General features: G+C 44.6%; 1 protein-coding gene across 1 annotated transcript; it reads right to left on the reverse strand.

Annotated features, from left to right (window-relative positions):
* Positions 1-313: 313 nt before the first annotated feature.
* On the reverse strand, positions 314-9,812 carry IER3IP1 (immediate early response 3 interacting protein 1). Its single transcript, XM_074952334.1, has 3 exons — positions 9,671-9,812; positions 3,349-3,450; positions 314-1,778 (listed from the first exon to the last, which is right to left on the reverse strand). The coding sequence occupies exons 1-3, from the start codon at positions 9,759-9,761 to the stop codon at positions 1,723-1,725; spliced, it is 249 nt and encodes an 82-aa protein (XP_074808435.1). The 5' UTR covers positions 9,762-9,812; the 3' UTR covers positions 314-1,722.
* Between the last annotated feature and the right edge of the window lie 2,726 nt (positions 9,813-12,538).

Here is a 12,538-nt window from a genome sequence, read left to right on the forward strand (position 1 = left end):
CAGGTGATCTCTTTAAAATGATATTCTCCCTATTCTGCAATTTCCAAGGTACTCCAGGAAGAACTGATCCCACTCTGGCCAAACATTATATTCCCCTACCATTGTGCACCAGGCTGGCATTGGATTGACTACTGCCCTCACACAGAGGAAACTGTATTTCAATGGTGGTAGAAGTAAGTGCATATATATATATTTTTCCAGTACCCAAAACAGGCTACAGGTTGGTTTGAGATCCTTCCACTTTATGGAGAGTGAGTTATGAAAGAGAGAGTGCTTAAGTTTAGACATTCAAATTTATTTACAAATGTTCACTAAAAACCGGAAAAAAAAAAAAATCTTTTTCTCCTAAATAAACTCCGCTTCTGTAAGATCCTGCAACTGAAGATCACCAAACTCATTCACATGCTGTTTTGCAGATTTATCCTTGTATAAAAACATTATTTTATCTTGAGTCAATGACAGAAGAAGAGGTGGTAAACTAAAAATACACAGTTCTAAAACAATAATATAATTGCCAGGTTTTTCCAGTCTTCTTTTCTTCCCCAGTTTAAAAATAAGCTAAAAGAGTTTGGGTCACATGCTAGCAAATGGGAAAAGCTAAACAGAAGTTTGGCTTCTCTAAAAAGGTACACAAGAATCAGTCTTCTTGAATTCAAACCTACTACATAACAATGGGCCTGATCCTGCAGTCTTAATCCAGGCAAGATCTATACTGAATTAGGAATTTTGCCTGAGTAAGGACTACAGTGTTTCACTTTGAATAAGACAGTATTTACAAAAAACCAACCCAGATGTAACATAACTGAGTCTGAAGTTTGTTGCTGTTGTGTGGGTTTTGTTGTTTTTTTTTTTTTAAACTAAACTGCACTTGAAAAAAAGGGTGCAGTATTTTCCTCCAATATTGTCCAAAATCGTTTAGAATACAAACACTGCTCCAGATCACCACTGCAGACATACTACTTACTACACGATGGTTAGCAAATACTTTAAGAGGTCCTTGACAAAACAATGACAAATACTAGTGAGCACTTCACTTGCTAATCTAAATTTTAACACTCAGTTACTCCATTTCCTTGCCTTAGGTACATACAGTTTAGATTTTGCATAGCTATTGCACATATTTTCAAAACACTTTGTTTGCCATTAGCTTAAATGTCATTGGTCTGAGAAAATATATACCATGAGTGAAATCCTGGCCATGACAAACTCTTGTCTTCGACAGAGCAAGGATTTCACCCTCTTCCATCCACCAAAAAATAAAAAATATCTGTTCCCGAAATTGTAACATCTTAATAGTCAAATTAAGTGGCTTTCTAATAATACTGTGTTACTAACTACGAAACTGAAAACTCTACAACTTATTTTTTAAATAAAAATAAACTTAAGTGTACTGGAAGGAAATTCACCCTGAGTCACAAGACATTTGTTTTGTAATCATTACAATAAGTTACAACACTGTAACAGTTGGCGCTATTAACCATCAGCAGTAAAACTTTTTGCAGTCCAATGTATTTACAGCATTGTTGCATTGATCACGTTATCTTGTGTAATGAAACTGCAAGTGAACATTAAGAAATAAGATAAATAGAAATTGTGTCTTTATTATTTTAAATTGAATGTCAAGTTTGACAGCTAAGCCATGTTGGATCCAATAAACTCATAGTGGTGGTGGGCGGCCTCTCCACTTCAGATGTCCAAAAACTCATTTTCAACACATGGTCTTCAACCAAATAGCAAGAGCAACACAATTGTAATAGAGTTCACGGCTATTAATGGCACTGTGAAAAAAGAAAAAAAATTATGGACATTCTCTTTTTACATTGGACAGGCACAGAATGGCATATAATCAGAGAGCCTGGAAAATACCCATTAAACAGGGAGTTAGTTACTGCTTTTTTCAAATTTAATTTGGTTATGCAAACTGAGAGTTTGTGAAATGTTCTGGGGCCAACAAGCCAAGATACAAAGAACAAAACAGGAAGCAGAAGTACAAGCTGTATTTAACGTATGCTGTCTAACAGCCATCAGATGATAGCCTCTAGCTACTATCAACATGGATTGGACATGTATCAGTAAACTAGAAGTGAAGGAGCCCTGTATTTTCATTGAACATTCTCCTGAACCATCCAGGCCCCACTTACATTTAAGACTGCTAGGAATTATTGTGATTTCACTCACCACTCACACTTTGTAATCAACTGAATTATGATGCTTTAAGTAAGAATTGAGAGTCAGGTCAGTGATGAATTGCTAATTCTCACTGCTACTATTTTGGAATATCAAGATTCCTGTGTGATCATGCAGAACACAATCTCGGTGGATGCTGGCCTACAAAATGTTTCCAGGGCTTTTGTTGTCTAGTGATATAGATTACTTTCTATCTGGAGAAGTAAGTATCTCCTTACTAGCCCAGAATTCTACAAAGGCCCTCTTTCTAGGAACTAGCTGATGTCATCTTGTTGCCAAATACGTTGTTTAGGCAAAACTCATGACACTAACAGCCAGGCAGCTTGTTTTCCTGATGACTGAAAAGTCATTGAAAGAGTTTAAATCAGTCACACAGCCCTTTTTGTTGCCTATTGGTCCCCTGATTCCCAAAGCCCCATTTCCAAAGCAGATCTGAGGAAGGTGAGAAGAGAACTGGAGAGAGGGGAGGAGAAGGAGGAAATAAAGAGTCCAACTCATGGTGGGATCAGCTCTTGCAGTCAGTGAGTAATTGGGGCTCCTCCTACCACACCCCTTTTTTAAGGTTTAATTTTATACAGGGGATGGAGATACAATAATTCCAGCTATCACAATGAAGGGTGGTTGGATGGTCACAGTTTATGAAGTATGGAAGGTAAAAAAATTACATAAACTCTTCTTTCCCCGAGGCAGTTGCACAGCTTTCCATTACAGAACTGTAGGATTTTTTGTGTTTTGGGGTACAGAAAAGGGGGGGAAATTGCTTTTATGATAGGCTGAGCACACGTATGGATAGGATGGCCTGCTGCAGAGCCAACATTACAAGCCTGCGTGGCGTGGAAGGCAGTGGGTATTTTCTGCTGTATCAAGCCTTTGGTGCCGCACATGGCCATTAATCATGTGACCTGCACCTTCCCTCTTAAGAGGGAATCAGAAGGATAATCTATGCATTTTTCACCAAGCAGCTTAGGGAGAGGATCGGAGAGAACTGATTGAAAATAACGAGTAAAAACGATAGCCAGGGGGTGAGGTCTGATGGTAAATATGGAAAAAGGGTCAAATGAAGCCTGTATTAAGGAGGCAAAAGTCCTCATTCAGGTGCCTTGGCCTGGTTCATTAAAAACACACAGTAAGTACCTAACTAAACTGTTCTTTTCATCTTACCCCTCATGACTGTTCGCACAGATCGAATAAGGTTCATTAGCTGTGCTTTAATTCCTGGTTCTTCTCCAAATCCGCCAATCCCTTGCTCTGTTCCCCAGCCAACTGTATAACACAAAGATTGTTAAACCATATTGAAAAAAATCACACACGTATATTATTAGCAAATTTAGAAATTGATCTATCTTGCAAAAAGATTACTTTCAGCCACTAGTAAAGTCCTAACATGATGATGAAATCAGATTTCAGACCAGTAAGCCTTACTTTGGGACCAGGTAAATCAGTTGAAATAAGGAGTGAAAAGAGAATGATAAAACACCTAAATGAACATAATAGTAGAGGAAAAGTGTGCCTATTTAACCTATGTCAATTCACAGAGCGTGTCAGAAGTGGATAAAGGAGAACTGATTGACAATGTATTTGGACTTCAAAAAAAAACAACCCTTTGACAAACCTCACAAGAGACTATTGAGGAAACGGAGTAATCATGGGGTGAGTGATGAAGTCCTATTAAGGACTCAACTGGCTAGGAGACAGAAAACAAAGAGGAGGAATATTTGTACCGCAAGGTGTTTTTTAATATATTTATTAATGAACTGGAGAAAAGGGTGAAGAGCGAGACAGCCAAATTTTCAGAGGACAAGGCTAAGTTAGTCAGGACTACAAATGTCCATGAGGGACTCAGAGTTAGACATATGCATAGCACAATGACAGATTAAATTAAGTGTTGACAAATGCAAGGCAGCGCCCATTGGAAGGAATAATTTGAACTGCTCTTATATATTGCTGGATTCTAAATGAACTAGCCACTCAGGAAAAAGTTCTATGTATCATTGGGGATAGCATCATAAAAACCCCTGCTCAACATGCAGTAGTATTTAAAAAACAAAGAAGGTGTTAGAACATATAAAGAATGCAACAGAAAAAAATAGTGAAACTATAATAATACTATTATATAAATAAATGGTATACCCTGACCTGGAATCAGTCACTCACAAAGAAAAAAGATACAGCAGAAACAAGAGAGGGTTTAGAGACATGACATATGACTGAGGTATGAAATACTTCCATATGAACAAAGTTTGAAAAGAATGCGTCTCTTTAGTTTGGAGAGGAGACAAATAAAAGGAGGCACCTCCGAAGTACACAAAACAATCAACTGCAAAAAGAAAGTAAACTGGTTGCAATACAAAAACAAGGGGTGACTGAATAAAATTAACAGGCAACAAATTTAAAACTTATAAAAGGATTTAAAAATACACATCACAGCCTGTGGAACCCACTGCCACAAGAAAACTTTAAGGTCAAGGTTTTAGCAAGAGTTATTCATTTATTTTTAAGGATTAAACAGCTATATAGATGAGAAGATCCACAGTTAAATTAGAAAGGACAGGATTTTTTTCTTACTAAGGAATCCCCTTATGCTTCAGGATCTAAACCAAACACTGATGGGGGTTTGGAAGAAACTTTCCCTTTAGGGGCTGGTTATTACATAATTATCCACAAGAGGCTTCCTTTATAAGAAGGGTCACAAATCTGGTCTGTTCACTGTCACAGTCAGGATACTGGACTAGACAGACAACTGGTCTGATCCAGTCTGGAAATTGCTATGCCTGGATTCTTCTCTTTGAGCAAGAACCTATTCAGAATGCTTATTCCCTGATCCCAGCACAGCACAAAGTGGCCCCAACCGATGGTGTCCCCCGCATGAATCCACTGGGGAAGAGCAGAGAAGGGAAGCCACCAGCATACTTACCAACAATCCCAGTTTGGCCCATCACAGGGAAATGCTATACCCAACAAATTCCTGGAGTCTATTTATTTTATGAGATGTATGGTAAAAGTTTGTCAAGGGTGTTCAAAGCTTGGGATGGATGCTCTTTTGTCTAGTACAGTACAAATCTAAGTTGCAATTTAGAGACTTGGGTTTTACAGAGAGGCAAAGGAGAGAACGAGGCAGAGAAACTGAGGAGAGATCTGGGAGCAAGATACTAGGAACAAAAATAAAAATGAACACAAAATTGCAAAAATAAATATAAAAGAAGAGAGACAAGAAGAGGGATGGAGAAAGAATCGACAAAAACAACAATGCTATCAAACACACAGTGTGCAGCAGGTGCATCTCCAACACACCAAGGTTGGGAACTACTTACAATGGATTCTTCGTAATGGTTACATACTTTTATTATCCCAAATACGTGATAAGAAACACATGCTTGGATACATGAACAGTTTGAAAGTACAAAGGCTACATTTCATATTATTTACAGAATCAGTAATGCTGCCAGATACTTACAAGGGATTGTGTCAATCCTACAAATCCCCTGTACAGAGAACTCCCACAGATTTCAATAGGAATTCCACCTATAGCAGGAATGGAGGCTCTGGCCTTTGGATTGGGTGAGAAATTGGAAGATCAAATAAACTAAGTTTATTGCACACAACATTCCAGCACCTCAGGAATCTCAGAATTTATCTAAGAGAAATATACCATTTAATTTCAAATCATTCCTGGAGTCGAACAAAACTACCTAGCTTGCTGGATACTTCAATATTACCGACCATTTAATAGAAGAAACCAACTCATAATCATACATGGCTAAAAGACTCCTGCACACATTCCACTCTCCATCACTCAGACAAGAGCATGATGTGAGGCAATCACACGACCAAATGCAAAGTAGTAATATATCTGAAGTTGCGTAGATTCATGATGCCTCCCAGACCTTTCATATTAAATCCCTTTAATATCTATAAAAGGTATCATGATGGTTTTATGGCTTGTGTGCCTTAATTTGAATAATTTGAAGCTTTCACATTAAGAACATAAGAATGGCCATACTGGGTCAGACCAAAGGTCCATCCAGCCCAGTTTCCTGTCTGCCGACAGTGGCCAATGCCAGATGCCCCAGAGGGAGTGAACCTAACAGGTAATGATCAAGTGATCTCTCTCCTGCCATCCATCTCCACCCTCTGACAAACAGAGGCTAGGGACACCATTCCTTACCCATCCTGGCTAATAGCCATTAATGGACTTAACCTCCATGAATTTATCTAGCTCTCTTTTAAACCCTGTTATAGTCCTAGCCTTCACAACCTCCTCAGGCAAGGAGTTCCACAGGTTGACTGTGCGCTGTGTGAAGAAGAACTTCCTTTTACTTGTTTTAAACCTGTGGCCCATTAATTTCATTTGGTGGCCCCTAGTTCTTATATTATGGGAACAAGTAAATAACTTTTCCTTATTCACTTTCTCCACACCACTCATGATTTTATATCCCTCTATCATATACCCCCTTAGTCTCCTCTTTTCCAAGCTGAAAAGTCCTAGCCTCTTTACTCTCTCCTCATATGGGACCTGTTCAAAACCCCTAATCATTTTAGTTGCCCTTCTCTGAACCTTTTCTAATGCCAGTATATCTTTTTTGAGATGAGGAGACCACATCTGTACGCAGTACTCAAGATGTGGGCGTACCATGGATTTATATAAGGGCAATAAGATATTCTTCATCTTATTCTCTATTCCTTTTTTAATGATTCCTAACATCCTGTTTGCTTTTCTGACTGCCGCTGCACACTGCATGGATGTCTTCAGAGAACTATCCACGATGACTCCAAGATCTCTTTCCTGATTAGCTGTAGCTAAATTAGCCCCCATCATATTGTATGTATAGTTGGGGTTATTTTTTCCCCAATGTGCATTACTTTACATTTATCCACATTAAATTTCATTTGCCATTTTGTTGCCCAATCACTTAGTTTTGTGAGATCTTTTTGAAGTTCTTCACAGTTTGCTTTGGTCTTAACTATCTTAAGCAGTTTAGTATCATCTGCAAACTTTGCCACCTCGCTGTTTACCCCTTTCTCCAGATCATTTATGAATAAATTGAATAGGATTGGTCCTAGGACTGACCCTTGGGGAACACCACTAGTTACCCCTCTCCATTCTGAAAATTTACTATTTATTCCTACAATTTGTTCCCTGTCTTTTAACCTGTTCTCAATCCATGAAAGGATCTTCCCTCTTATCCCATGACAACTTAATTTACGTAAGCGCCTTTGGTGAGGGACTTTGTCAAAGGCTTTCTGGAAATCTAAGTACACTATGTCCACTGGATCCCCCTTGTTCACATGTTTGTTGACCCCTTCAAAGAACTCTAATAGATTAGTAAGACATGATTTCTCTTTACAGAAACCATGTTGGCTTTTGCCCAACAATTTATGTTCTTCTATGTGACTGACAATTTTATTATTTACTATTGTTTCAACTAATTTGCCTGGTACTGACGTTAGACTTACCCGTCTGTAATTGCCGGGATCACCTCTAGAGCCCTTTTTAAATATTGGCATTACATTAGCTATCTTCCAGTCATTGGGTACAGTAGCTGATTTAAAGGACAGGTTACAAACCATAGTTAATAGTTCCGCTATTTCACATTTGAGTTCTTTCAGAACTCTTGGGTGAATGCCATCTGGTCCCGTTGACTTGTTACTCTTAAGTTTATCAATTAATTCCAAAACCTCCTCTAATGACACTTCAATCTGTGACACATTACAGGATGTCAAAATATTTATCAGTAATATTTTGTTCAACAAGGGAGACTGAGTACTGGGGAGTGTGGGGGCATAAAATCCCTTAACCAGGAGGACTACAGTCTTGGTTTTCCATTTGTACTAGAGGTTTCCTTAGCATGAATTACAACTAGGGCTTATTTTTTTAAAACACTGGTTTATATGTAATTTAGCATTCAGTGTAGACAAGGTCTGCTGTGTTTAAAATTGTATTAGCTGGTCACAGGTATACCATCTGACAACTTTAAACACAGCAGGCCGTGTTTACATCATGGCCCCATCTAGAGTAGGGCAACAGATCCTGTTAAAAACCTGTTATTCCTTCCCTAAAGTTGACCATGACCAGTTAACATTTTTAAAGGTGTTAAACCCTGTCTACACTAATGATTCAGAGCATGGTAACTAATATGCTTTTAAATATGACCTATTTTCTTAGTCTAGACACGTGCCGGGAGCTAGATCCAGTCTGACACAGCACTAGTTAACACACATTATAATGCATTATACATAAAGCTACGATTTTGTCATGGATATTTTTAATAAAAGTCACGGACAGGTCACGGGCAATAAAATAAAAATTCACGGAAGCCGTGACCTGTCTGTGACTTTTACTAAAAGCATCCCTGACAAAATGGAGAGGGAGGAGGATCCAGCACCCTGCCCCAGTGGCGGGGAGCTGTGGCCCCCACCTCTGCCCAGTGGCTGAGCAGCTGGGGGGAGATCCCCCTAAGTAGCTGCCAGGGTCCCCCCACCACCGCTGCTGGCAAGCTCCAGGTCCCTCTGACGCCACTGGTGGGAGCTGGGTGGAGATCCCCCACCACCTACAGGGGTGGGAGCTGCAGGGGCCCCACCACCCGTGGGAGCTGGGGAGCTCCAGCATCCCTCAGCCATCCATGGCGGCTGGAGATCCCTGGGTCCCCCTGCCGCCGGGGACCCGGGGCGAGGGGCAGGGCTCTCCAACCATCCGCAGCGGCTGGAGAGCTCCGGATCCAACCGCCACCGCTGGCGGCCGGAGAGTTCCAGGGTGCCCTGCCACCCATGGCAACTTGGGGGGCCGCACCGGCAGCAGTGGTGGGTCAGATGCGGGCTTTCCGTTAGGGAGGGTCCCCCGCTGCCGGCGGTGGCTGGGCTGCTGCGGTGCCCCAGTGCCAGGGAGGTCTCTGGAAGTCCACGATCGTAGCCATAATTCTGCAATCCAGTAAGAGCGGCCCAATAGGAGAGATCACCTCCACCACCCCCACCCCCGTGTCTCTCTCCTATGCAGAGGCTGGCACCGGCAGAGCGACACCTGCCCTGCAGGCTGTAACCCACACCAGCATTTCCCAGCCCGGACACGCCCGCAGGTGAGCCCCAGTGCCGTGCGGTGCCCTCCCCTCCAAGCGGGCCCACGCCTTCCCGCTCTCCGACGGGCCCGCCCGGCGAGCGGGCAGGGCGGGCCGACGCCGGCAGCAAGACCCGGGGAAAGGGAACCGCCGGCTCCGGCGGGACCTGTCCGGCCACCTCACCCCGCTTAAACAACGGCCGGAGAAGGCCCGGCCCGGCGCTGCTGGTAGGGGCGGAAGGGCCCGGAGATGCCCGAGCGCCCGCTGGGGGAGGGAATGATCCCCGGCCCCCCCGTGCAGCCCAGGCCTGGGCGCGGTCCCCAGGGGCAACCCAAGGGAGGCGCCCGCCGGCACCGGGGGCAGGCAGCGACCCCACGCCCCGAGGGGCGGGTGAGGGGGGGGTTTCTCCGCGAGCCGGGGTGCGGGCCCCTCACCGTTGCGGAGGAAGCGCTCCTCGTGCAGCACGGCGATGGCGTTGACGACAAGCAGCGCGGCCTGCAGCAGCGAGTACAGGGTGAAGGCCATGGCCGCCGCCGCCGCCCCCGCCGCGGCCTCCCCGCGCGCTCAGCCCGCCGCCGGGGCGGGGCCGGGACGTGGCAGGGCTGGGCGGGGAGCGCGCGGGGGGCGGGAGCCGCCGGCCGGCCCGCCCCGGGCTGAGGGGCGGGAGCCGCCGCCTGAGGGGCAGGAGAAACCCAGGTTGCTCCGGGGGAGAGGCCCCGCTATGCTTGAGGAGGGACGAACCGAGCCTGGCGCCCTCCTGGCAGGGAGGCAGCGATTTGCCGAGCCTGTCTGTCAGGGCGGCTTTTCCTCGCCTTCACACAGGGTGGGGTCCCGGCTTGGGTCGGTCGGGCTCCCCGCGCTGTGACCCCAGCGAAGCCCGTGGGCCGCCCTGGTGTAGCCCACCGCAATGGGAATGCTCCGGTACCCCGCCGGCACCGTACCTGCCCGCAGACCCCTTTCAGGGGGGACCACCCCTGTGTCCCAGCAAATCCCATTCTTTCCCTGCTAAAAACTCTTCTGTTAGGCTAGTGTTTCAGTGGGATGAAAAGGTGCAGCCCCCCCCTACTTTTCTCCCCAAGTGTCCATAGAAATTCCGATCAGGGTCACTGACTGTCAATTTCACCGCAGACACGAACCCATGAAAAAATGTTTCCACCCATAATAATCAAAATGTACAGCTTGGCAAAGTAAGAAAAATGCTGTCTGAGAACGTGTTCGCGCGTGTTTTAAGGCTGTTTACTTTGTATACTTTGATGTGCGATGTTGACAGTTTGTGTTTTAAGGTTTTAAAGCTTTAACGTTTTGAATCTCAACATCCACTATCATTAAATAATTATTTTCTACCACCCCCACCCCCCGCCATTGTCTGACATCCCTCCATAACTGTGAAAATTTAAATGGATAAACATTTTAAAAAAACTTAAAACCTATAATTTTGCACAACTGTGAACATTTAAATTGATAAAATAAAAAGCTTAAAAATAAACATCAATATCTGTTGAAAGTCTTTAAAAATCAAATTCTGCAAAGACTACATACAAATATGCCATTTTTAGCTGTTATGCATGAGTCAGTAATTCTCATAATTTTCATATTAAAACATATGCTACATATATAGGATTCACATACACTGTAAGTAGATATATTTAACCAACATACCAACATTGTGACATAGAATCATAGGACTTGAAGGACCTCGAGAGGTCATCTAGTTCAGTCCACTGCACGCATGGCAGGACTAAGTATTATCTAGACCATCCCTCACAGGTGTTTGTCTAACCTGCTCTTAAAAATCTCGAATGTGCTAACAGAATGTTGGGAATCATTAGGAAAGGGATAGATAATAAGACAGAAAATAATATATTGCTTCTATATAAATCCATAGTACACCCACATCTTGAATACTGTGTGCATGTCTGGTCGCCCCATCTCAAAAACGGTATATCGGAACTGGAAAAGGATCAGAAAAGGGCAATAAAAATTATTAGGGGTATGGAACAGCTTCCATATGAGGAGAGATTAGTAAGACTGGGACTTTCCAGCTTGGGAAAGAGACGATTAAGGGGGGATATGATAGAGGTCTATATAATCATGACTGGTGTGGAGAAAGTAAATAAGGAAGTGTTATTTACTCCTTCTCATAACACAAGAACTAGGGGTCACCAAAAGAAATTAATAAGCAGCAGATTTAAAACAAACAAAGGGAATTATTTCCACACACAACACACAGTCAACCTGTGGAACTCCTTGCCAGGTGATGTAAAGGCCAAGACTATAACAGGGTTTAAAAAAAAACTATGTAAATTCATGGAGCATAGGTCCGTCAATGGCTATTAGCTGGGATGGGGGAGGATGCAAAACCATACTCTGAAGCAGTGGTTCTCAATCTAGTTACCATTCTGTGCCTCATATGCAGCTCTGTGTGTGTTTTGTGGACCACATCCACAAAATATATATACTACCTGTCTGGCCCTGAGGATGTCACATGGGCTACAGTTGTGTGCATAGGCGGTGGGTGGCATAAGCAGGGGGAGGCATTGTCTCCCCAAACAGCCAGGGGACCCCGCCCCCTGCCATGACACTCCCTGCTTGTGGCTGCAGCTCCCAGTAGTTCTCCCAGCTCCGAGTCCAGCGGCAGCCTCCCGCGCTGCAACCTGTGCTCCGGAGCTGGAGAGGCTGGGGTCGCATGCTGCCTGCCTTCCCGCCTCCCTCCGCCCGCTGGGCTGGGGAGGCTGGGATCGCAAGCCGCACGCCTTCCCGGCGCTCCTTTGGGTCTGCGGGGCTAGCTGCAGGACTGGGCCTGTGGCCACGGTGGGGGGGACAGCTCTGGTGTGGAGGGGGAAGCTGGGCTCCGGCAGGTCCTCGGGCTGAAGGGGCGGCGCCTCAGGTGGCAGGGGCAGGGCTGGGGGGCTAGCTTCCCGCAGCCAGCGGTTCATGCACTGCCCATGGTTGCGTGCTGATTGGGCCGCAAGCAGCCCATGGGCCACTGGTTGAGAACCACTTCTCTGAAGTGTCCCTAGCCTCTGTTTGCTAGATGCTGGGAATGGGCGACAGGGTGTGGATCACTTGGTGATTATCTGTTCTGTTCATTCCCTCTGAAGTACCTGGCATTGGCTTAGGGTTGCCAACTTTCTACTGGCACAAAACCGAACACCCTTGCCCTGCCCCCTGCCCCTCCCCATCCCTCCTCTGTGGCCCAGGCCCCACTCACCCCATCCCCTCCTCCCTCTGTCACTCACTCTCCCCACCCTCACTCACTCACTCATTTTCACTGGGCTGGCTCAGGGGGTTGGGTTGCGGGA

The sequence above is a fragment of the Natator depressus genome, chromosome 5 (genome assembly GCF_965152275.1).
Source record: "Natator depressus isolate rNatDep1 chromosome 5, rNatDep2.hap1, whole genome shotgun sequence".
Classification (NCBI taxonomy): domain Eukaryota; kingdom Metazoa; phylum Chordata; order Testudines; family Cheloniidae; genus Natator; species Natator depressus.